The sequence below is a fragment of the Phaethon aethereus genome (genome assembly GCF_964289735.1).
Source record: "Phaethon aethereus genome assembly, chromosome: 20".
Classification (NCBI taxonomy): domain Eukaryota; kingdom Metazoa; phylum Chordata; class Aves; order Phaethontiformes; family Phaethontidae; genus Phaethon; species Phaethon aethereus.
Window position 1 is genome coordinate 8262115 of NC_138596.1, and position 27273 is coordinate 8289387.

The 27273-nt window shown below is 36.1% G+C and overlaps 1 protein-coding gene across 1 annotated transcript; it reads right to left on the bottom strand.

Moving 5' to 3' along the window:
* Positions 1–2331: 2331 nt before the first annotated feature.
* Positions 2332–27240, bottom strand: CCDC180 (coiled-coil domain containing 180; the record flags this gene model as incomplete). Its single annotated transcript, XM_082009140.1, has 37 exons — positions 2332–2516; positions 3917–4055; positions 4592–4697; positions 4941–5052; positions 6040–6177; positions 6992–7152; positions 7583–7724; positions 8073–8139; positions 9081–9155; positions 9737–9866; positions 10643–10713; positions 11469–11668; positions 12346–12459; positions 12823–12921; positions 13339–13455; positions 13663–13807; positions 14083–14229; positions 14755–14935; positions 16050–16225; positions 16698–16915; positions 17506–17735; positions 17841–17880; positions 18338–18464; positions 18958–19073; positions 19600–19773; positions 20392–20514; positions 21011–21099; positions 21790–21869; positions 22555–22674; positions 22903–23066; positions 23319–23414; positions 24427–24537; positions 24687–24815; positions 24912–25021; positions 25500–25582; positions 26410–26594; positions 27172–27240. The coding sequence occupies 37 exons, from the start codon at positions 27238–27240 to the stop codon at positions 2385–2387; spliced, it is 4716 nt and encodes a 1571-aa protein (XP_081865266.1). The 3' UTR covers positions 2332–2384.
* Positions 27241–27273: the final 33 nt, after the last annotated feature.

Here is a 27273-nt window from a genome sequence, read left to right on the forward strand (position 1 = left end):
GTAAAGGTTCCCACAGTGTGAACCACAGGCCCTGTGACAAACACACAATGCCTTTGCATGTGGCCTCCAAAAGGGCTTGTTACAAGCACGTTAATTGTTACGGGCTACATTCATTATTACCTTTAGTGAATACAAAACTACGGTACTGCAGGTAAGTCTCTTGTGTGTGCAAGCTCACTTTCGCCTCCTCAGCATCCTCCGTGTCCATATAAAGTGCTCCTCTGCAGAGCAAGCTTTCCAGGCTCCTGCTGTAGGGACTGTAATGCAGTCTCACGTTAGAGGAAAGCACTTTCTAGCATGTGACTGGAGCCTGGGGGAAAAATAAAGGCTGTTTGTCAAACTCCTATTTATAGACAGTCAACAGCATTTATGTTGGTGGGAGGAAACGGTACAGGGCATTCCTTTCAAGGAGGCTGAAGTAAGCATCAGAGATATCTTTTCTGTCCTCGCCCTTGGTAAGGCATACAACAATGCCTATGGATCTGAAAAGTCAGCGGCGATTCTCCCACCTTAATTTATTTGGTTATAAAAAGACAGGTAGCAAGAAGTTCTTTAATTTGCTTTATTATGCCATACAGAAGTCTGCTCTTGTGCTTCTTCCTCACTCTCCTGCCAACTGATCTAGTCAGTTTTCATCAAGAAGCATCACAAAATCCCACTTTAAAAAAAAAACAAAAAGTCTCAAGGCATTCCACCATTTAAAGCCTTTGTGGATTCATGCTGACCAGTTCTGGATTCTTGCATAAAAATGCTGCAGATCCACAAACGTAGAAGGATTTGCAACCAGCCTTTCCCATCTAGCTGTTATTCTATGCTTTCACCAGTTTTATCTAATTCCTGTGCTAATTCCATAATGAGAGTTGCTACACTGATGCGAGGACTTTTCAGTGCCACATATCTGACCTTGTGCTTGATGCCTCTGGCACATGCAAAATGGACAAGGGTGCAGAAGGGGCTTCAAAGAGTTGCTTTTCAATCATTCTTTGAGAACTGGCTAGTCATAGGGTGGGTAGGCAACCTATGACAGTGCTTTACTGCCCTTCTCATCAGGAGGCTTCCTAATTTCCAACCAGGATCTCCCTTGCTGCAGTTTAGGTCTGTGCCTTTTTATGACAGTGATCATGCACCTGGAGACTCCCTTTACATATCTGAAGGCTATGATATTTCCTTCCCTCTTCTATTCTGTGGGAATAAAAGTTAGCCTCAAATTGAATAGTAAAATTAAGGCAGAATTAAAAAAAAAAAAAAGACATGAGCATTCTGGTTGTTCTAGTGTAGTTTCAGCTATTATAACAGGCATAATGTACTTCCATGTGTCTTTACAGAATAAAGATCTAATCCCTCAGGAAAAGTAATACACATATTTTGAAATATTGTATCATTAGGAGCACAGCTGATGCATTCCCCGCTTCGCTTCAATTTCTCTGTTACAAATCTACAAGAACACTGGAGCCCGATGAGTTCAGAACATCTCCTTGCATTTAAAACCATCTCATTGACATTTACTGTAGTTGTCAACTCTAGGCTTCACAATGAATGCAAACAAAAATTAAATAGATGTCGTTGCAGTTAGTGACAGACTCTCCTAACAATCAGGAAAAACAGCTAAGGCACATTTAACAGTTACTCTGGTTCCTTGAATTTGTCCAGAGAGCTTTTTGAAAGTGATATAGTTGAAAGTAGCTATATTACTCCTAAATTAACTTGCTTGACCTCCCAGAACAAAGTAGTACTTTATCTTCAAGTCCTGCCTCAGAAAGCATTCTGGATTGCAAATAAATACCTCACTTGTAGACCATTCCATGGAAAATATTCTTTGTAGATCCACCATTTCAGATTTCTAAACCTGTATTTCAGATTTCTAAAACTGAAGTAGCGAGCTGTGAGTACAGTGATGTTCAGAATGTGAAGAAAGAGAGGATATCTGTGGGAAGGGCTTCATCTGTGCTGAAGAAAAAGTTTCCTTGCTGGGCTCCATTATTAAACAGGCTGCCTTTAACTATTATAGCTTCAGACTGTGCCATGACACAAACATATTCAATCACGCCTGAGTCTTGAACATGAACTTCAGTACAAATCCACTGCTTGGGCTTCTAGCTTTTCAGATTCTCATATTACAGCTAGCACCACAACGAGTTAACTTTACTCTGGCTGAGATCTGACTAGGAAGCACTGCACAGAGTCTACATTGCATTTACAGCACATTTGTCCGATTTTTTTATTTCAAGAGGCAAAAAATACTTCCTTTCACTATTGCACTTGTTCAGTGCAACAGAAATTTAAAAAAAATAGAAAAAGACTAAATCTATAACATCACTGACATTAGGACAAACTTGTTAGTTTACACCAACAGTGATCAAGACATCAGCAAGATTTGACTGATCTCATGTATAGAGTTGCTTTATCTTCTGGATGGATCGTTTCCACCAATCTTCCCAACGTTGAATTGTCAGCAGCTGAGCTGTACTTTCTTCCTTGATCTGGGCAAACTGCTGCTCGAGTTTACATTTGTATTTCTGTATAAAAAACAACAAGAACAATAAATGACAAAATTGGTAATGATGAAATAGAATTTTACTTTGCCTAAATCCAGGTCCTGATCCACTGTGTCAGAAGATTGCTTACAGGCCACTTATTTTCTGCCTTAGACAATAGAACTATATGAACAATGAATTACTCATTGCCTTCCTTTGGTGTTCCTTTTAAAGACTTCTGAAACTAAATTATCAGCAATAGTTAAATTTTGCTAAAAATGCAAGATCTCCATCTCACTTCCATCAGCTCCCTTTAATCAAAGAGCTGCCTTCTCTAGAGAAGAGAGAGGAAAGTGACCGTCTCAAAGACGGAATGCATTCTGGCTCATGCTGGAACTTCCTAAATCACGAGTATGAACTGAACTGTTACAAAGCTGCTAAAAAGGTATGTCAACGAAACAGGAACTTGTAGACTACCAAGAAAACCTCAAGGCACCTTTATTAAAGAGTCCCTGCTCCAAAATATAAAATACTGTATTTTTAATGCAACATACATTCAGGAAAATATTTCTGTGGCATGCATTTACTGTATCACATTCTGCTGACAAACTACATTCACTTCAAAACTGTACTGTAACCTGGTGCATAGGTACCATAACTAGATACATAAAACACATGCAAACTTATACTTTTGATTGCGTTTGCCATTGTTGACAGTGCATTTTACATTTCCCTATTAAAAAAAAAAAAAAATTAATTCAGTTCACTGGCAGTACAGTCACTTCCAGGACAGATGCATAAACACTGACCATTTATTTCCAAATGACTTAATGTAAGAATATTCTCTACTTCTCACTACTGTTTCACAAGCTATTGCCAGTGCAAATCAGAGTCTTGGACTTGTCTGGAACGTGCTCATTCTTCTAGCAGACTTAGTGAAGAAAGAGTGATCATTTTTATGGTGGAAACAATGATCTGTGATGGTTCAGGATATAAGATACGTATGAAGTATCTTACATCCTTCACCTTTTATGGAAAAATCAGCCTTTGTGATCTAAGGCTAGAGCCGTAGGCTTTAGAAAGAGAGGTGAATGAAAGCAAGCTGTATTGAAATGGCACTGTGTCAGCACCTTACTTTTTGAATTGTGATGCTGCTGAAATGCATGAAGTGTCCTGTTTCTGCCACCATCCATGCTTCTCTGATGAAACAATTCCCCATTGCAATGTATCTGAATGAGAGGGCTCCCTGAGAAACCAACTCTACTTTAAACACCATCACAAAGAAACAGACACAAGAGAGGATTTCTACTCAGGGTTGATATGGCTTTAAGATCTGAAAACTGAGTACATTAAAAACTTATATATAGCTATAATTTTCTTTAAAAAAACACCAAATCCACAACAGTAGCATCCCTACTCACAGTCCTTTCCCAGAGACCAACCTTATATACAGCATCTCTTGCTTCTACTACTGCTACGTGGCCCAGTGTAGTCTTAGCTGTTGTAACTGATGCAGTTGCTCTGCAAAGAATATAGTCTGAATTGTCTGTAAGAGTAGTCATGGGTATTCCTGGCCAAGTCCTTTAAAAAACCAAAACAAACAAACAAGCCACATGAGAGAGAAAGTTAGAAAAGAGAGCAGATTATACTTCTGTTACTCGTACTTGAAGTGCAAAAGATTAAATGGGATGTTTAATCTCCACAAAAGAAGTACCCTAAAAACTACTTTATTTAACACAAGCACCTTTTCTTTTAAGACTTCAGGATCTCTGCACAGTAAGTAGAATTCATATCTTCAATATAGAGTATATTCATAGATTTGAAAGCATTGAATTGATAAATAGTGGCTAGCACAGCGGCATAGCAAGAACATTGATATTGTATTGCTTTTCAATACAACACATAATTCACTTTTATTTATTTGGATCTATTGCTATTCTTTCTTTAAGATCATTACCCATCCAAACTGCCCCATAACTAGATAAAGGTCATCACTAATGATGAACATAGTATTCAGCAGTTTCAACAAGACAGCAAAAAACTATGAGGAGAATGTCCGATACCAGTTTAGAGAAGAGAAATTACATAGAACAGTGTTCAGTATCTTCAAATATTACCTGCTCCCACGCTCAATTAACTGTTTAACTTCACAGATTTCTAGAGGGAGTCCAGCTTGCTTACGACGGATTAAAGTGGATGTCTTCTCTCTTGGTATTTCAGTTTCTGGGAGAGAGTAGAAGCCAGACTCAGCAGCAACAAAACAATGGCAGTAATACCATTGTTTTCAAGTAACTATATGGAGCTAGATGTTCTTCACTTTCAAGAAATAGCTTTGCACACTTCATCATGCAAATCTTTCCATTTAAAGTACTATAGCATGTAAAAGTCTCTCCTTCCTAGGGAAAATCTGCTGCAATCTCTGAGAAGGAAGTGGAGGCCTGAACAAGCAATCTCATCTCTACTTACTTGCTACTTGTACATCATCAATAGTGATACTTTCATCTAATTCCAGAAGCAGCTTTTCAGTGAAGGTAGATAGTGCAGAAACAAAGTTCTGAGCACACTCAGCAGCACAGTCCTGTTGGGACATTGGAAACAAGTGAGAGGAATTACTTGGATAATTTGATCTCCTCTCCTTTTAGTTTAGCTCAGGAAGAACTACACAAGTATACAACCTTGACATTTTGCATCAGCTGCAAATAACAGACATAAGGCTCTAAGTTGCACATAAAAGGGTTTAAATGTGCCTCTCTGCAGTATTCTCAACACTACCTGCTTGCCTAAGGTAGAGTACATAGTGTATAGTTGCCCAGTAGTTGCATATTTGGTTTAAGCATCTAAACCTGATAAAAAACAGCTACCTGTAAATGAATCCTTCTGCCCAAAGCAAAGGCCATTTTGGACTACGGGTACTTTGGGTGGAAGTGCTTTGGCCAGGTATTATTGTAAAACAGGGTGTGTTTCTGTGTGTGTAGAGAGAGAAGGAGCTATTACTTCAGAATCCAAAAATTCAGAATTTTGAGTAAGTGGTCTGAGCAAAATAAACAAAGAGCTTTAATGCTGGGGAACCCTAGAGAATAGAGCAGGAAAAGTGTTTTGATTCCTGGATCTCTCCTGTAAAATTCTGCTTATTCCAGTTCTTAATCTTGTGTAGAAAAATGTCAATTATTTGCACTAGTGAAATGCACACAGAAGAAACCCTTCCAGGCATCTGTTGTCTGCAAGTAATATAACTAACCAGAGGATGTCACTGTTGCTCCCAATTTAGACTTAATATCCAATAATTCTACTATTAAGAGATGTCATCTCTTTCTCGGTATGTTCTATGAATGATACAAAAGATGAGTGAGTTCCACAATAAATCTATGTACATGTGCATATGCATTTATGTCTATATTGATCTAATGCTGATAATATGCAACTTAAAAGATAGATGAACAGGATTGCCTAAAACTGAAAACATTTTCCAGTTTACTTTTGATGGAGAGGAAAAATGTATCCAAGATGTACTCTCCTTTCCAAATGCAACATCTAAGTTCATATTAAGCAATGGTTTTACAATTACCTGCAGCATCTGTGCGTTGCGATGAATACCATCTGCTTGGTCTTTTTGCCTTTTTATTTCCTCTTGGCACAAAGCGTCCAGCTGAAGTAAGTTGTCTGGGTGTCCCAGAGAGGGATGCAACTGGTTCTTGTGCACAGCCTTTAAGTAAATACATAAGAAAGAAATGCCTTCAGTAAAGAATGTGCAATTGAGTCATAACAAGGAAGAAGTAAAACCCACATATTTTATATAAAAGTATTCAGAAAGACAAAGAAAATTTAGTGTGTTCCTTGACTCTCTAGAGATAAACCTTGCAGGGCAGTATATACCAAATTGCCTATCTGCTGGAGAGCAAGGCCTCTGATCTCACTTTGGTTTTTGTTTTCAACAAATAATAATCTCTCCTACCAAGTGGTAAACAAGATATCTTTTATACCTTTATATTTGTATTTTTTCCTGAATTTAACTTAATACTCAGAGGAATAAAATCTCAAGATACTACTCTGTAACTTTTTCTGCATGATCTCCATTATGATTCTGTTATCAGTTCTGATATTATCAGACAAAATATACCTCTTTTTTGAAAGATAGTAAATAATGATATTTCATTATCTGTATGTCACAGTACCTACAAACGAGCGCACCCATTCAGTGTGAGCTGTATAGCCATACTGCAACGTCACAGCCCTTAAGGAGTTTATAATCTTAAGTGTAAGATGACAGGCAGTGCTGTACAAGACTATAAAGAGGCAGCCCAATGCTGGAAGCAGTGAGAGAAGGGATTGAGTTACTAGAAATACAAGGCTTCCAGTAAAACTACACAGACTAACTGCAAACACAGAACTAAATCCATGCCTAGCTCAACAGTGAGTGATTAAGCAAACAGTGAGATTAATAAAAAGAACATTTTATAATTCTGATGCATTTAGCATTGCTTACACTGGAAGCATTCCAATATGTCCATGATACATACCTTCACACTCTCCCAGTCTTCCAGCTGTTTATTGAAGAGGTGCCGAATCTGACCAGTGGAATAGCTGAGCTTCTGCTCATGTTCTTTTAAAAGACTATAAACTGCCAACTGGGAGACATAAGGGACCTCCTTCTCAAACAACTTCAACTGATCCTGAAATTCTTTTTGAAAAAGACAGGGTGTTTATGTGACACAGAAGCATTCATTGCAAGGAAAAAAAAAGCCCCAAACACTCAGCTGAGTTGAATGTAAACTGCAAGGGTCAATCAACCTGGAATTTTCTCTCACAGAGATTCTGTCCCTGCCATTCCTTTTTCTACGTCCAATGCTTTGAGAAATATGCACTTGCTAAAAGACGTGACCTTGTACAGTGCTCTCAACTTAGTCAAGTGCCCTTCTGCCACTCTTTTCATAGCTGATAATATATGAAAGAGAGTATTGGCCCAGTTTCCAGTAAAATCAACTGGCGTTTTTCCACTGAGTGTGATGGATTGAGAAAGCTACATAATTCTCAATCACTGCAATTTTCACTTTACATAACTGAAAAATTATATACACAAGAAATTAAAAGTCTTAACTGAACGAATTTACCTATAAGACAGGAATTGTAGTAAACATCTGTCTGACTTTGGTATGACAACAGCTTCTGTTTGAGCATTTCTGCACAATGTTCAAATGTCTTTGGCAGATCTTCAGGCATTGTGATTTGAGGTGTCTCTTTTTGGTAGAACTCCTTCAGGAGATAAAGATAAAACAGAAACGTTGATAACACATTCAAACAAGTCACATCTAGGCATATTACAGTAGCTGGGATACATAAGGCTATCAACCACCAAAATAGCCATAAGGCTATTTGAGACCAGTTTTCTTCCTCTGATTCTGAAATGCTTAGTTAATATTTATAAAGAAACCTGTGATTAAAAATACACTGTGTCAAATACTTTTTTAAAAATTAGATGCATTGGCGAAGAAAGGAAAAATTTTGCATGGCTATCTAAACATTCTAAAGGACCAAAATTATTTAGCTGACACAGGAGACCTATGAAAGCAAGAGTGACCCAAGAACACTGGGTTTTCTTACCTCAGCGAGGCAGAGCAAGCTGTTATTACCCATCCAGAGAATATTCATAATAAACCCCTTAAAGGTACTGAAAATAAACAAAATTTCAAAAAATATTAAAAAAAGGACAATCACACTGTAAAATTATCACATTGGCAATATTTACTCTTTTTCAAATATTTTGTCCAGGTTTATTTTAATACATTTTTCAGAGCATACACAAAGAAATATTCAGAATGCCTAAGAACCTTCACCCCCATTAGTACAGATTCTCTTCAGAAGAAGTAAGGACTCTGAGCTATTGTCAATGCTTACTGGAGAACACCTCCATGGCCCTGTAACAAAAAAGCAATCTTAGCCAACTTCCTGTGCTGAAAACTTACCTTAAGAGCTTATCATGCGTTTCAGATAAACCAAAAATATTTGAAGGTGGATCTAGCTGTTTACTGGAAGTATTTTGAAATACAATGTGGAACAAAATTCCCAAGCACTTAAATGTCTTAGGCATTAATTTTAAGGGTTTTGCATGGCACATATGAAATATCTCAATTCTATATAGTACAACTGCACAGATCAAGAAAAAATGTGATCATTTTCTTAGAGGAGAATGGAACCATTTAAAAATCACCTCCTAAACAGTTTTTTCCTTGTTTATTCATATAAACATAATATTGAGCACAAGAACAAAGTGTATAAAATGTATTGATCTTTTTAGAGGTGAAAATAACTGAAAGACAGGCTATTTTGCATTTTCCAGCCCATTTTTTGTAAATGTACAAAATAGGCTCCAATGAAGCCACCTGTTTCAGATGTTAAACAGACTAAAATGGATAACTTTGATATTCACTATTATTACACTTCAGAAGGAACTGTTCTGCAAACACTTTGACCCATAAATATGAAGGCTAAATACCTTAAAACTCAATGGTGAACTCTATAGTTCACAATGATGGATGGATGGATGGATGGATGGATGGATGGATGTTTTTTTCACATTAACTTCTATTTCTGCAAATATACATGACTTACTCAGATTCTGGAGGCTTCTCCCCAAATATCTGGAATGTCTTGTCACTCAGAACTGGTCTGGTGTACTTCTGTATCCTAGGGAGGTAGAACGTTAATTTAAAACTATCCACAAGTATTTTCCTTCTCTGGCTGATTATTTGAGCTAGTCGGTCATATGATGGACATGAAACAGAAGAAAAATTCAGAAAAAATGTAACTCTAAAACTAGTTTTATATGAAAATAATTTTTTGGTGGAAGAAAATTCTCATCAATGGCTCTTCAAAAATTTTCTGTTGCTTTCAGTATTACAGTAGCTTGTTTCATCTGTCTATGGACTAAGCTGAAGACATACTATTTAGACACCAGACCTGAAAATTAAGTCATATTAATTTAAGAGTGGGGCTAGTCTATATTTCAACAACTTCAAAGTACAAAACAACAGCAGATGAGGGAGAAAAAGAATAATGTTTTTCCAGCCAAAATCTGAAAAAACCCCACACAGGGCTGATCATGAGGACATAAACAGGGAAAAGATCTCAAAAGATATGCATAGATGGAAAGAAGGCTAACACAAAGAAGCATTAAGAATTTTTCAAAGAACAGGAAGTGGATAAAGTTTAGGTAAATTTCTGCATAGGAATATTATAAGTGGAATTCCTCCTTTCAGGGGTCTTACCTTCCTGTTGGCATCTTTTTGTTAAAAGACTTCTTGGGGATCTGAGCTGCATAGCTGCAAATAGCAGAGTTCTGAGGACCTTCATCAGATACATTTAAGTGAGAACTCCTCTTTGGGGTGGGAAGAACTGCTTTATATTTAACAAGAAAAGATGAAGAACATTGTATAAATGCCAACTGAAGTCTTTTTTATATGGTTACATAGTTTGTGTTCTCATTTCTATAACCTTTCCTTACAACATTAAGGGGACAACTATAGGAACAATCATTTCTGGCAGACAGAACTGACATAACCTGGCAGTGGCAACAGCAATAAAGGCTGTGCACTGGGGCATGAGAAATGGGAACGTCACAGGAAATACATGGTAGATGGGAGGAGATTTAAAACAACATTAAGACAGGTAATAAGACAGAGAATGAATGGGCTACATTCAGAGTCTTGGCTGTGATGGGGACTTAGGAATGTGGAAGAGAGGATATATCTTTGGAAGTGACTAGAGGAGTCAAGCTCTGGAGAAGATAGATGAGGAAATGGGAACACTAGGTAGGGAGTAGCTGGGGTTACATCTGCACTCACCTCCGAGTGAACGATAATACACTGTGAGAAGGATCCCTGATCCCCTACATATTTTCATGACTTCTGATTCTTTTCTCCACCCCTTTACCCTTTTGCCATCACAAATATGGGTACGTTTTATAAGATTATCATCTCATTCTGCAGCTCCATTGGTTAAGAGCCAAAAATCATCTTCTTATTGCAAAGATGTCCAAGAAAAAAGTTGGGATGCACAACTCTTTCGGAGCTAGCATGTAAGCCACTGGCCTGGAACATGCTAGACCTGCTCAGTGATACGCTAGGAACTACAGTTTAGATGAATGTAATATATTAAAAGAAATGCTGGCACACCTGGTCCTAATGAACGTGAGTGATCATTTCTCTCCTGATTTAGGCCTGAAGATTTTCTGGATGGCTGAATTCTGAAACAAAACAAAAAAAAGAGCTAAGCAGCTACTCAATACCCTGCTGTTTTATATTATATACTGTACTATATTATATATTATATAGAGAACTATATAAGTTCTTTATCCCTACCATGTGCTAAGTGCAGTTAAATTTCTGAGATAATATTTAACAGATAGGATTACTTTTACAACTGACAGTGTAAATATAAATACTTTTATGGGACTAATTGTTTAACTGGAATCTCATAATTTCCACAAGCAAAACTCCATTAAAATATTTATTTGCAAATCACACACTTGTCACACTGTTCATTTCACACTTTGTATGTTCATTCAACTATGTAGCATGTAATCACCTTTCAACTAAAATAAGACTCTAAAAGACAAAAATTTAATACCTAAAACTTCTCATAGTGCTATAAACTAGATACCACTTATTACTTACATTGGGGCATTTTTGACTATTAGAGATCTTGCTCTTAAAAAGCAAGCAGTTTCAGCTAGACTGATTTTTAAAGCTACACTGATCAGAAAGTATGTAGTAGGATTATCTATGAACAATACGTTCAGTAGTTCTGCATATACAAAAGTAAACTACAAAATATTAATTCAGGAAAACCTTTATATGCTTCTGGAATATACATGTGAAAAAGACTGTAGTGAAGGCCCACGTAGTGTTATCATGAGCCTCATGACGCAAAGAGGTATATATAGCAAAGAAAAGATAAAGACAATGGCAGAAAAATACCTTTAGGCAAACAAGTACTTACTCAAGTAATTTTTTTATAACGCTTATTGATAAATCATCAACTGCAGACTTTCCCATTCTGCTTGGATTTAACAAAGGAAATTTGTCAGGATCCATCCCCATCACCATCACTTTGTTCTCATCTCTGAGACACTCTGTTCGAATGGCAACAGCAATTGGACCTTGTAACGTAACATCCGCTGGAAGAGGGGTAAAGTCCTCCTGAAATGGGAAGAAAAATGAAACCCTGTTGAATGTGGCAGGCAATTAGTGAAAGCATGACACGTAGTTAGTGATTACTAAAGCAGATTTTCCAAACATACACTATTTTGTTTCACAGGCTGAAAGAAAATTTTTTATAATTCTAGGAGTAATGTTGTTACAGCTATACAATACTGAGACACTTAAAAGTAGTTAAGAATAGATTCTCATAATTATCATAAGCAGTATTTAAGTATATACCCTTAAAACAATGATCCACTGTAGATTACAAAACAACGACAGACTTTCCAGACAAGGAAGGTAAAAAACGCCAAACCACTTTAAAAAAAACAAACCTCTTCAGGATACATTTTATTTTTTTTTTTAGTTATTTAAAGAAGCCCATGAAATATGTATCTATGAATAGTGCTACACCTTGAAAGTAAACTCTTGTGAAGAACCAAGCAACATGTGATACTGCACATCTTTAACATTTAGTAAACTCAGTGGTGACTGATTTACTCAGCTTCTTAAAAAAGCTGGCCTAATGTTACAATGTCTTGGACAGCTTGGCATAATGCAGCATCTTTCTTCATTTGAAAATTCAAAGCACAGATTCTGAAAAACCTTTAAAACGTATATACATAAAAATTCACTCAATATTAAATAAAACATAGAGAACTTAAATGCTATCTTACATTATCATGTGGGCTCATTGCTTTTACTAGCAAGCAGTCAAGATACTGGCTCCTCTTTTTCAGTTCTTTCAACACTACTTTGGCAAAATCATACAACCCTTCAGAAGTCAAAGCCTGAAAGATATAAAAATACAGATTTACTAAGCTATCTATTTCAGAATTTTCAAATATACTGACTGATGCATACAACATCATTTGATTCCATTCTGTCACCATTTTATTTACACATACATGGAAGAAATGAGATTGTGTAGAGGCTGAGGTTTTTGTTTGGCAAACAGGAAAGCAGGTACAGGACCTTCCTGAGCAAAAATTCTGTGGTAAAGTATTTTATTTATCTTTCCACCCAATCTTCCAAATGTGTATAAACATAAATCTACCTCAAGAATATATGTTTATACATTATACAAACATGCAGAGTGAGTAAAATTAATACCAGGTCAAATTAAATACCATTTCATCCTGATTAGAACTTGCTGCTTTATCTGCAGTAGGATGAGCACAAGCATCTATCTTCTGATGGAGCTTCTCCAGATAAGAGTTTAATGTCACTGCCTGCAAATTGGATTTTGCTACCTAAAGGAGAAACAGATATTGGTGAAATCTCATGAATCTCATTCAAAGGATTTTCAGAGGATCCATTTTGAAACCACCAGACCTGCTGGTAAAAATACTCAATCGCTGGTACTCAGAGGAGAAGCTGAAAACAGTAATTCACAAAAGCAACACTTCATGTCTTTTACTGCACCACACAAAAATGCTGGTCTATTCAGATGTACATACTCAATGTGCTGCAAGACCACAGAGTTCCAGCATAGTTGCAGCAGCAGTAAAAACATAGTTTTAAGCTGATAATGATAGAAAACAGGGTTTGAATTAATATAAAAAGTCACTTAATGTTTGTCCACTCTGAATTCAGCCAAAAATCTTTTCAATGGAATAAAAGATAAATTATAATTCATTTAAGCAAAGTTCTGATGTTTCTGTTTGTACCTCTGATTTGATTTGCACTCGTAGATTTGTCAAAAATCGTCGGATCTTCTCCATAAAGACTCGATTCATAAAGAGGTAGCGGAACTTTGTTTCAGACTGGTTGATAAGTTCAGTAGCCTTTAAGAATGCCAGAAACAAGAGACAGAACTAATTAATTCTCACTTTTTAAAACTTAAATAGAACTCAGCACTCCTAGTTATTTTTTCTGTCATGTAATTGTCACACAGAACAGTCTTACAGTCCTAATGTGGGAGCAGGCTGATTATAAATCACATCAAATATGCAGATATAATAAATAATTCAAAAGAATGAAACTCTGCACACCTGCTCCAAGCAGCTCGATTCCATTTTCTCCACATCTGTCTTGATTAAACTTTCAAAAGAGTCAATACGCTTACTTTCTTTCTGAAGACGCTTGCTGAAAGACTTTACCTCCTCAGGAGAAAAGTTACCTCCCTCCAAAAACAATCTGAAAGCAACCAGCAAAGTAAAAGCAATTGGCTATGAGTCTTCCTTGTATCAAAGGCTATTTTAGCTAAGCAGCCTGAAAACATAGATATCAACACAAATGTGATGAAAACGGTATAATAATTGTGACTTAACAAAATAAATTTGTTTTTTTAAATAGCAAACTAGATCAATAATAAAATAATCATTAATTTTACTGTTCTGCCTATGCAACAAATGTTGATGCCCAGAAATAGGTAGCTATTTATAAACAATACTCCAATGAAATCTCTATACCTGCAAGCTTTGAGAAAATCCACATTTGAATCCCTTAATTTTCCTAAAGCTTCCTCCAGATAGTTCCGGTAACTCCTGAGAGAAACCTGGATCACTTCCAGATGATTATGTAGCTCTGAGTGCAGATTGTTGCTGAAAGAAACTAACCTACCAGCACATAATAAGACAGGGGAAATATACAGAAAGAGGAGCACACATTATGATTCAGAGACTGCTGGCTGTAAAGCCATGAACAAAATCTTAGAGCTCAAGAGTGTTTTAGTATTCTGAAAGCAATTCACTGAACTGTGATTGCTCTGATGAACACTTGGAAGATATCAGCAAGCAGTTGATGCTATTGAAGAGTATCCGTCAAAACCAATTAGTCAATTGTGTAACTTCAGTAAACTGTTCAAAATCTAAACAGACGAAACATCTTTTTTACTTTAAGACTGCCAGCACTTTGCAAATACATGAAAATTGTCATGTATTCAGCACTGATTTTAATTTCTTCAGGGAAAGATAGAGGAAACAAAAATTCTTTAAATTTTTTTAAAGTTTCATGAAGCAGTCTTCATTGAAGAGTAATGACATATAAAATAGATTCAGATGCAAACCAGGAACATCTCAGACCGTAATCAAGAGTATTTAACTATGGAAATTCACAGCCAGCAACACCTGTGGCACACTTACTTCTCAGTCATAGGAGCACTGAGGAGGACAGACTCCATGTCACAGATTCGTGAATGTAAGTTTTTGCTGTTATTATTTTGCTGATCACAAAATTTGAGAAATTCAGCACGCTCTTTTTTCAGAGCTTCCACCACCCCTGCACAGTGGCACTCGAGACGCTCTTTGTGAAGCAACAGTTCCACTGATAAGAAAATAAATTTTACAATATGGTCATTATTCCCTGTTTACTATGGGCTATCACAACCACCAGCCAACCTATTATCAGAAGCAGCAGCAAGATAAACTGAGCCAAATCTCAGAGTGGCTGAAACATACAAATAAAATAGATCTGATTCTGTTTCTTTGACTTTTCTCCTGTGTTTGACATCTATCCCTGGCAGCTCCCAATCCATTCAAATCACCAATGTCTTTTGTTTACTCTAAGCCCTCTTTTTCCTTTATTTTTGGTCACTGCTAACATATGCACTATCTATCTGATCTCAGTCTTGTAACAAAAGTAAAGGTAAAGGTTTTTTTTCTTCAATGGAAAATACACTTCTCCCTACTGTTGTTGGGAAAAAAAAAAAAATCATTTTTGGTCTCCCTTCTGGAATGATATTGGATAAATCAAAAGCCAGCCAATCAACCTTAAGAAAACTGCCAGAAAAGGCACCTGTCCTCTTTGCAGGAAAAAGTGGAATTGAAAAATTATTTGCCTGTTCTCCCAGAAGACAATTTTTTACTTTATATGTTAAAAACCAACAAACCTGTCTTAAATATTTTTTTCCACCAGAAAAACCTGACACTTCTCAAAAAAAAAAAAAGCGTTCTTATTAGTGGCCAATCTGTAGCTGCTCCGTGACACTTCATGTAGCTAAACCCTTCCTCTCCTGTATTCAGAAGTCAAGCCCTGGCATTTTGTCTCTCCCAACACTTGCTAATTCTTTTTCTGCAACACTTTTAAAATTTTTTTTTGTACATTGCAAGCTCTTGTTAAATAATTTCAAGGAGAATGAGGATTCACAAATATTGACAATACAAACTAAATGTTCTACATCTGTTACAATCAAGTCATCAATCAAGGCACTGCTGGGTATTTTCCAAACATAATATAGCACAAACCAGTATGAGCTATAGAAAAGAAACATCTTTTTAAAAATACATGAGTAACATATTGTACTAGGAATTAGTAGACACTCAGCTGCTTCCTGCTGTCCTCTATTACTGAGTCAACTGACACTGAAACATATTTTGGTCTACTTCTGGTCATCTCTAAATGAAGACACGCAATGCTCAGAGTAAAAAAAAGTCGGTACCAGCTCTAACATTGCAGATATTTGTCTCTATATTCTCCTGCCTTCGTTGATGCAAGCAAAGACGTAGATGAAGTTCTGAATTCAGCTCCTCTTTCTTGGCAGCTACAAAGACACAGGAGTTGGACAAAGACTCTGCAAACCATTTCTCCAAGTGCTCAAAAAAGCAGAGGCGAATCCTATGAGTGAAAAATATTACAGTGAGGAACAGTAAGTAATAAATAAGAATTTATTAAATATATTAATTCTAAGAACTTAACTTCTGACTATAGGAAGATATGTTTTATTACCATTTGCACAATACCAGTATAGTTTTTGAGCTGGCTGCATAATACTGAGTACCAGGCATTTTACCTTCGTGGCTCTGCAGGGAATTTGGGCAAATTACTTGCCTTTCTGTAGTATGTTTTCTCAGTAAATAATTTTCTGTAAAATATTAGTGTTCTGTAAGAGGTAAATGCTTGTGTGATACTTTGAGAGCCACGATGAAAAGCATTATAAAAATTTTCACTTATTTTTATCAATTTAAAAAGAGGAATAACATCAAAATAATTAGATTTTTTTTGCATCTTTAGTCTAATATTTCTTCCAAACAGCTGAAATTTGTCTATTACCTAAAGGGAAAGAAAGAACAAACTGTTTTCTACTAACCGTTTCTTCAGCTCTACAAACACGGTTTCTTTGATAAGTACGCATTTCAGGTACGTAGGAAGTGATTCTTTGTTTTCATATTTTGTAAAATAAGCCTCTGGGATGTCAGTCTTTCCTGCCTCTTCAACTCCAAGAACTGTGTAAGAGTTTCTACTAGAAGTGGAAAAGGTCTCAACAGCAATTTCAGAGCTTTCTGCCTTGCTGCTGTTGAACGTAACCTAGGAAACAACTGGAAATCATCATCTGTTACCTTTAAAGGTATAATCATAGAATCAACAGTGCACAAGCTGATGTAAGAATCCTAAGGACATTAAGAATAACATTCTTGTTCTCAATTTGGACAACATTCATGCAGAGAATATGCTTGCAAGTCTCAATAGGCAGAGTCATCAATGTTTTGAAAGGTTTTTGTTATGGTAACAAAGTCACATAACTAAAGACCTGAAAAACTAATACTTAGATACAAATACAGCTTAAATCATTCACCATGGGTTAAGAATACTATGATGAAAGAAAGAAAGAAAGATATTTCAAAAAAAATTCCATGCAAAAGGTTTTTACAAGGGTAAAAGCAGTGCAAGAGGAATGGTTGTAAACTGTTTTATACACTCCATTTGCACATAAAAAGGTCTAAACCCCTAATAGTCCAGAAATAAATGGAAACAATAAAGACTCCTGCATGTTTTGTGTACAAACTAAATCTAATCTCTGTTAAGGAATTTAGACTTACCTCAAAAAAAGACGACTTCCTATTCATCATTATTTTGTGCAAGACTCCACCTTCAAATTTATTCTCTTTTTCACTTACCTGTGTAAAGCTTACCCCCTGTTCTGCATGCTCAGTTTCTTCACTTCCATAAGGAATAACTTCTTTTTCCTCTGTTTCTTCAGTTTCCTGTGCAAAGACCTCCTCATTCTCAGTTGTGATTGTTTCCTCATTTTCTCCTTGAAAACTGTCCGTCTTTTCTTCTGCTTCATTTTCTTGCACAATGCTCTCAGCTTGCTGCTCCACCAGACATTCAGCTTCTGAAGCCTTAACTAGTTCTTTCCAGTTAAAGCAGAGTTTTACTGGTCACAATCCAAAGAAATACAGATTGAAAAACAAGCAAGCAAAAATACCTGTTTGTACTGTTGATGTATTACCTTGATCGTGAAATGTGGAGTCTGTCTTTCCTTGCAAGTTCTAAAAGCAAAACAACAACAAAAAACCCCACACAATTTAAAAATAAGGATTTGCTTGCTATTAGAAATCCATATTCTCTTACTATTAAAAATCCATATTCCTTCTCAAAATATATCTATTTCAATAAGATATGATAGTCTTGAATGGATCACATCTTCTAAAGAAGCTGTAACACTCGAATTGATTAATATCATTTTGTTACCTTGCAGTTTTCTGTTTAAAAGGCAAGTGAATTTGCTGAAATGCAGTTTGTAACAAGGACAGAGTTAAAAGTGTAGGACAGAGAAAGGTTTTGTGTTATCCCCTCTATTACTACCAAAAGCACTTAAGTCCTATAGTCAAAACAATGCTTTAGTTAATATAATCCAAATTTTAAAGCTAACGTAAATGTTCCGAAAATTGAAAAATTAATACACCAGTAAGATTTTAAACCAGAAGAAGTTGTTTTTCTTTATACCTGTTTGAAGATTTCCTTTACATTAAAATATTGGCTGATGGATATACTATAAGAAATCAATTCCCACAAAATAGCTTCTGGGTAAGCCATTACTTTATCCATTAGAACTTGGTTGAATGTCTCATACCTGTCAAATTTAAGGTCACTGTTTAAGAGACTCATGTATGTATAGAAATAAAATTAAATACGACTACAATGTCTTTAAATCAACATATAACTTTTTGACAAATCTCATGAAACCTTTGGGCTAAACATTGTACTATGTTTAGCGTGAATACAATCACATCCTGGCTTGTAGGGATTAGTTTATCAGAAATATAAATGCACAGAAGTTAAGAAATATTCACAATAAAGTATTTCAGATCTTTCATTTTGGATGGGAAACCACTCAAGACCTGTGCTTACATAAGGAATATTAGAGGTGAGAGGTCAAATTACTGTCCTTCATGTTAGTTCTGTATCACACTCAGCTGTGACTGAAGTTTTCATTTTACATTCTTACATGAAGTAGCAAGCAGTGTTTTTCCACACCTTCACACTACAGCATAAACAAGACCTAAGCAGTACAATCAACATTCAAGTATACTTTACTTTTTAAGTTTGCACTAGAAAATTCATACCTAGCTCTAACTTCATCTAAAGAAGAAAGGGCATTCTTCAAATATTGCTGCAGCTTTTCTTCAGAGCTCGCGGTTCTCATTTCACCCAAAATTATATCCAGATTAGCTTCCATAATCTAAGGCCACATAAAAAGAACCCAGTAAAAATTATTTACTAATTACTGAAATTCTTCATAACTATTTACGATTCAAACAATTTAATTCTGTACACATATTCTACACCAAGAAGGGATGCTACCTTACCAAAACTCATCTATTATGAAGATCTTTCATAATGAAAGATGAACACCTCTGACATTGCCACTCTAAGTTGTATGTTATACCCATGAGAACTTGACATACAAACAAGACTCTATACCTGCACAAGTTCTTATGAGTAGTAGAAACTTGCAGCCATTTAATACCCAAGATATAATCTTTATCACCATTGCCATATCAAGAATATGACTGTACGTTAATTGTGAATCAAGCAATTAGCAAAAAATGTACCTGACAGAATGAAACTACCCTGTAGAAATTCCAGTATAAATGTCAAAGAATACGTTTTAAATTTTATACCAAGTATTTTGAATTCCAGAGGGTTCTCTGCATTAAGAAGTCCTTTCTTTACATCATACCACATCTTTGTTTTTATGTTTATACCTGTATTAAGTTATCCTGTTTCGATCTGCATTCATCTAATTTCTTCTGAAGTTCACCTTCCTGCTGGGACAGTTTGACTTGATGGACATCCCAGAGACCCATGGCCTCCTGAAAATAGCTGTACAAGTCTCTACAATTCTGCTCATTCTGTTTAGCCAGCTCCTCAAAGTCTCTCTAAAGAAATACATGTAAGTGAACCAGTTACTATTAAACTGTTTGCTGGAAGCTGAAATGAATAAGTAAGGGGACATTGGACATGATAAAAGGCTGTCTGGAAGTACATTATCAGTATTCAACACAGTCTCTTCTATTTGGAGAGGAAAAAATAGTCCAAGTAATCTGGAAAAGAATGTGGATTTTTGTTCTAGATGCTGAGAGTATCAAAACTTCAGTTTATTCTTCTGGTACTGTAAAGCACAGAATCATCAAATTCTGCATATGCCGTGAAGTATCTGGCCATCTATCATTTTAGGAACAACTGTCCAGTCATTTTCATGTATGGAATCACAAAAGATAGGATTGAAGGAAATTTGGGAGATCACTGAAATCTATTTCTCTGCCTCCAGGCAGGATGGGCTACCCCTAATTTATCCCCGACAACCTATTATAAATATAAACCAAACAATTATGAACTCTTCTCCTTGAATCACACCAAACTTTTTTATTTCTGGGGCAGGTGTTCAGTTACACTATGGACCTCTTTCTAAAGTGACATCAATAGCCTAAGAGGCAGTAGTGCAGGAAGAACAGACTACTCCCAAAGAGTAATAAAAATATATGTAATAAACGTACATTCATATGCTCCAGTTCTTCTTCAAACTGACTTTTTAGTTTCTCAATCAACGGAAGTAAGTCAGAATTCACAATTTCTTCAGCCTCTTTTTTTGTGCAAACATTCAGATTCAACAGGTTATTCTAAATGAAAAGAATGCTAAGTTATTAACATGCATGTAACATAACAAATATTGTGTGGCTTTTTGAGACTATGGCTAAACTTAACATTTCTTCTTTTCTTGTGAATGGAGAGAACAGATTCAACCGCCAAGATCTCACTTCTGCTAGGAAACAGTACAATTCTATTTGGACACTAAAGGAGAAACTCAGGCAGAGAGGGGGAATTTCTTTCCTGAGGTGAGACAGATTCAGCACAAAGGTTCTGACCCTGCGTGTTCCACTTGAGTCGGGGACAGTACCCTTTCATTACTGGCATTTGTTACTGCTTTTACACATTTCAAGTACAAATACCACATGCTACTGTGAAACAAAGTAAGTTTTCTCACAGAATAAGACAGAGGTTAAAAAGTAATTTCACTTGTTATAGCACTGTTTGGTGGACCCTCAAACACTGTAACAACACATCGTGTACTGTTACCAACAATCCTTCCAAGAATTTGCAAAGCTAGATACTAACCTTGCATAACTGCACTTCTGCCAAACATTTTTGCTGGACTACCTCATACTGGATGCGTATTTTCATCATACACTGCACATTGTGGGTATCTGAAGGATATGGAAGAACAGACCATTGTAAAGATTTCCTTATTTCACAGTGCAGTGTGAAATGGAAACATGACAGAGGTCCTGTGCTTAGTCTCAGCACAGGTAATGTATCCCAGTAGTGTCTTCACACTTGTATGATGCTATCAACCAACAAAATAAGATGTTTTAATACAAAACTTTTTACCATGATGCTTCAAAGTAGTGAGCTATTTAGAGTCCCACACAACTTCTTTGCTACTATGCAGGCTACAAACATTAAGACAGGAAAAGGGAAACAGAGGGTAGACATACAGAGGGAAGGCATACTCTAGGACTCAGAGAAAGGAAGCATCTCAAATACTTCCCCTCTCATTCTCCATGAGGTAAAAAGGAGTATTTTTGTATGATTGAGAACTGACCTGCATTAAAATTAACCTTCTATTTTCCCCAGGCTAATTCTAAACAAGTCAGTTCCTGCTAGATTTCACCATGCAGAAATGTTTGTTCTGGCAAAAGGGAGGCGATGCAATAGAGAGCGTATTTCAGCCGTATTGCTAGCTCAAAGCAGCTTAGAAGGTACATGGAATCACATGGAACAAAGAATATAGCAAACATATACTTTCAAAGCAACCATCTGACTCATTACTGCCTAGAAAAAAGAAAGAATTAATTCCTTGAATTCCAGACTAGTTTTATGATTTCCGAACTTACCTATACTTTTGTTTAAATTCACCAAAGATCTGTACCATTCATTTATCTCGGCTTTCGTGTGTGTTGGAGGCAACAAATCACTATGGAAATCACAAACAAGAATCAGATATCTTCAAATATAATCCAGTCAGTGCTTAAAGGATAAAATTATGAATCAAAGTAACTATAGTACTGTGCTTTATTTTATTTACAGCCATCTCAGCAGTGAAAACAAAACAAGATGATTGCTGTTTTTGAAGGCCACTGTTTACTGACAAGGAACTAACTAATCTATCTTGTCGCTACATACATTGTAAGACAAAAACTGTAAATATTGTAACGCATTGCACCCAAACCTTCTTCTTGTTGTCAGGATGGACATTCAAACATAGCAGTGTTTGATTTCTATCAAGACTTCTTTCTTAATTTATTATAGGAATTAAACTCCCACAAAGAAATAATGCCTTGACAAAAATCACCAATTTTTATTTCTCTGACCATACTTGTCTGCCCCTTTCTACTATGTTTCAAATGTTAGTAAGATTTACTTTTGTCTTCCTGCATTTCTAGCCCTCAGTCACCCTCCATTTAGTGTAACTGGTGCACTGAAAACTAAGAATGCATTTTTTCCATTAAAAAGAGCTTTACAAAAGAAGTTTAGGCCCTGCCTTCCTGCTGCATTGTACAATTGCACACTGAAATGGAGTAAAGTGCATTTTCTAGTTAAACCCCTCATTAACTCTAGAAAGAATTCTTTTTTCCTTTTTTGCTGTTCTTTTGTCATACCTAAGATGCTGCAAAAATTCCAGTCTCTTTTCACTAAGTAAAATCTGATCTGTTAACATATTTTCTATTTCTGTTTTCACAGTTGGGGGATTCTGTATTTCTTCATTTGCCATAAATTCTCTGTAAGATGGAAGAACACACTGAAGTAAGTATCTGTTTGGGAAAATCTAATGTTCAAAATACAAATACAAAATATATTTTATACATACCAGGTAAAAAAAAAAAGAATGTAAAGTTCTTTTAGCTTTTCAGTTTTATAGTGGAAAAATGATATGTATAGAAAACACAAGTGAACATTAGTCACTATGTGTTATTCATACTCCAAAACATAATTGTAAAATTTCTGACCTGAAACTGTGAATTACATAATTCTTTTGGATGAGCTTCCAGTCCTTGACTCTATCTTGCCATTTCAATCGATCTGATAATTCCCTCTTCATCTCTGATTTCATTAGATTAAAGAACAGCTTGGCAATTGCCCTCTGATTAGCCAACAGTGCTCTGTTAATCATCTGTATATTAAAAAATAAAAACTGGAATAAATGCAGCATATAACATGCAAAAAATAAATATTGCCTGTTCTAACTAAAACAAAGGAAAAAGAATGCAAATTATAAAGAATACCCTGCAAAATAGAAAACTCTCCTATATTGCAGTGATTGATAGGTAGAAATAATGAATTTCAGTTGGAAAAAAAGACATTCTGGGAGTATTCGGATTGCTACCTTCTCGCAGGTAGATCAGACTCAATATGAAAGATTTACCATAGCCTCATCATTCATGAACCTGTGAACATCTGCTGACAAGAAGAAGGAAATTTCCTCCAGTATCACGGTATACTTCCTCAGTACTTCTGTTATCTGTGCAATAAAAGAATAAAGAACAAGAACAAAACAAATCTCTGTAACTCAAACGTCAGTTTCGCAAGTTAAGCAATGATATGAACAAGCCTATTTTTTTCCATTAAAATTAATACAATCTGATAAACAGATTGAGAAGTGAATCTCAAAATACCTATCTTAAATACCGATTTTTTTTTAATCATTCATAAAAATAGTAACTAAAACATCCCATTTCCTTACTATTCAAGTGATTTCTCTTTAGTATCTGTGATAACTGAGTGCTCTGCAGATAGGCTGCAATCTGAATTTAATAATCAAACCAACTTCCTTTCAGGTATCTGTAGTGAATCCACCAGTGGTTGTTTTAATTTAAGCAAATGTGGTTATCTCTGGTATTTTTCATAACTAATCAAACAGAAAAGTTACTGGTGATACTGTCATGCCTATATTGCAAAGAGAGGACAACCTGACACGGGTATAATAGATAGCTTCTGTTTGCCTACAAGGACAAAGCAGCAAGGACTTCTTTATGGACTATCTATTTATTTATCCAAACTTTAATGTGATAGCCAATGACTTTTACAGGTCAGGCTGAATGTATGTAACTATAGCATGTCTGCTACTGATACCCAGCCTACGCAAACTAAAATTAGCTAGGGTATGTCTGTGCATGTTCTCAGCTGCTGAAGAGCTATCTCCCAACAAAACAACATTAGACCTGATAACAGTTTGATCTAAATAACCCTGCAGAAAAATAAAAGCAGCTCACGTATTCCTTGCATCTTTAGTACAGGTAATCGTGTAAGAAACAAACACCTTGTAACTGGAAGAGAAATATTTTCTCCTGATTATGTGGGTGTAAAATGAGAGAATGATCTATTGACGAAAAGACAGTAATCACCTACACAACAGAAGCCCTGGCAGATCTCTTTGACTCCTGTGGAAACAAGCTACCCTTTGTTCTACATCCAGCATTATGAGCAAATAATAATTTTATGCTTAATTAACAGCTATTAAGACTACAGCTCACTTTATCAGCCCGACTCCTTTCAACCTCTTTTAGGGATTCATCCATTTCCCTAATCCACTTCTTTCTGGTCAAGGATTCCTGCTGGACGATATTCCACAGTTCTTCCAAATCCTGCAAGAAGGATTTATTCTCAATCTCACTGAAAAGTAAATGTGGCGAAAAAAAATTCTATCTCAAAAATTAGGCAAAACATAAGAAGCTATGTTACGCAGACCAGGTGCAAATACCGGATGATGAGACAATGGCATGAACTGCCTTACTTCAATCGAGAAACCTTCCAGAGTAGTGTCAGACTCAATCTTTTTAAACAGAAGTTCAATTTTTCTGTCAGATTCCATGAGTTTTGTCAGAAGGAATTTTCCAGGCTCCAAAACAAAGGGTTCCATCTCCTAAAAAGGTGAGGAAGTCAGTCTGATCTTTTGAATATCAGGCCCTGACCTTAGTATAGTGCTCTAGACTACCTGGATTACAAAATCCAGTTTTACCCTGGCAATGCAGGCAAGCTCATGATACATTAAGGTTAGTGCTTCATCATGACGGGCTCGTCGGCGTTCTGACAAGCGTTCCAAGATATTACTCCTCGTTTCATCAGGAACTGCCAAGAAAGAAATGAGGATGATGTCGCTTGGAACTGTTGCTGCAGAATGCATAACGCATGCACAATGAATCACTAAAACCACCCTGTAACCTCTGTGGTTTGTGCAGCTATTACAGTGCGTGGCAGCTTTCCTTCCCAGGAAGGGAAATCTATGCAAATGTACATTAAAAATAGTAAAGCCTATTTTAAATTTTCCTTTGATTTTATTAATTTGGGATTTCAATCAAGCAATGAGATCTGCTTACGTCATAACTGGAATTTATGTCTAAACATTGACTGTTATTGACTGACAATTTTACAACCATTTTTTCTACAAGTAGACTCTTCATCTTCAAAATTACTTACAAATCATCAAAAATGTGTTGGGTCATTTCTGAGCTTGATTTTATACTTTGTTCAGCTAAAACCATTATATGTATGGTGGCTCCTAAAAACACAAATTAAAATATCTGACATTGAGGGAAATAAATTTTACCAACAAAATCAGGTAGGGATCTGACTTCCTCAGCTGCATTTACATCTACATTTTTCCAAGCCTTTTGAAATGTCGCAGCTTCGCTGAAACAGAAAGAGAATAAAGCTTTGATTTGTATTAAATACGTAAGAGTAGGGATCTGCAATAGGTATAATATTCAACTTAATTGGCAAAATGTAACATTTAAGTGAACACAAGCATTCTAACTTCAAAGAATGTGGTTCAAAGAATTAATGTTGCTTCTGAGATGAATTGGACTGAGTAATTATGTATCCTGGGTTGATCACAACCTCAAATCTGCTATGACATCATAAAAAACAATAAATGCTGGATTTAACAGATGTAAACTACAAAGACATACATACTATCTCTAAAAGGTATAAAAACCTATGAACTGTTAAGTAAGAACTATCTAGAAATGCGGAAATAGCCTTTATCTGCCTACTGCTAAGGCACTGTGTTTCTGCCTGGGGGAAGTGAGAATAAGGGTATTATTACTCATGAGAAGAGTTAGGGTGAAAAGGATGGATGCACTAACTTCTTTTCTTGCTCATTGCATAAAAACTACTGCATCATCATGTAAACCATTAACACAGTTTAAAATATAGTTCAAAAATATATATCAGACTGTGCTTATATCTGATTGCTTTGAACAAAAAAGACATACAATTTCTTTTAAAAAGAGAAGCCACAAAATATGTATGTCATTACAAAGATTAGCCTGTTAATCTGCACTTTAACAGGCAGCAGCTCATTATACTTAATTTACATCTGGCAAGGAGACAGTCTATTACAAGTTTTTAGTGCTTTGACTAAGAAATCATGATCATCTAGCTCCCAGTGCGAACCTTATAACTCCATACCTATAGTCATGAACATATAATTGTTTTTTTCTGCCTCTAATCTTTACCTGTACGGTGGTGGCTTTTCTGTGAAGTCATTGTAGGGCGTTCTTTCAGCACACTTCTGTTGGTAACATGGTAGTAGCCTGGCATCAGTAGAAATTTCTGAATCCCTCACCAAAGCAAGTCTTTCACTCTTCATAGAAAACCTAGACTTGTTCCTCACTTCATCTGAAGAGTGTACTAAGTGAACCTTCAAAGAACCGTAATCAAAATGGTTAGAATTCTTTCTAGCCTACTGAATGAGAATAATGACGAAATAATTGATAAAAACGGGGCAAATAATTGATAAAAACCAGGATGGTGGCAGAAGAGAAAGGTAAAATAACTAACATTACTTGGCACATGCATAACAATTTTCATACAAGGCTATTTTCAACATAGGAAAAAAAGAAATCCCTTTCCTCAGAGAGGAAAACTGAAGCAAACTCAGTTGTGTGCCTAGCTTATGGTTACGAGGAAAGTCAACAGCAGAGCGAGAACTGCCTGAATGCGGCTTACCATGACTCTCAATTTATCTTTACTGCTGCATTATAATGATTCTGCCTTCAGTTAATGTATCCTGGTACACAACAAAGATGCAGAAGCACCCATAGGTGCATTAGAAAGCCCATGCTGAAGATAACACAACTATTTTCTACTAAAACAAGCAAAAACCAGAAAGGTTGAAACCGACCTCTGGTTTGAGGTCACCGCTTCAACAGCCAGCTAACGACTGACCAACTTAACTGACTCACTTGGCTTTTACCTGTTTTTTGGGGTTTTTTTACCTCATCTTCGAAGATATGTTTGTAGACTTCCCTGCCGGGAATGAGGCGCACAGCCCGCACCGGCTGCATGGGGCCCAGCACAGGTGACTTCCAGGCCCGTTT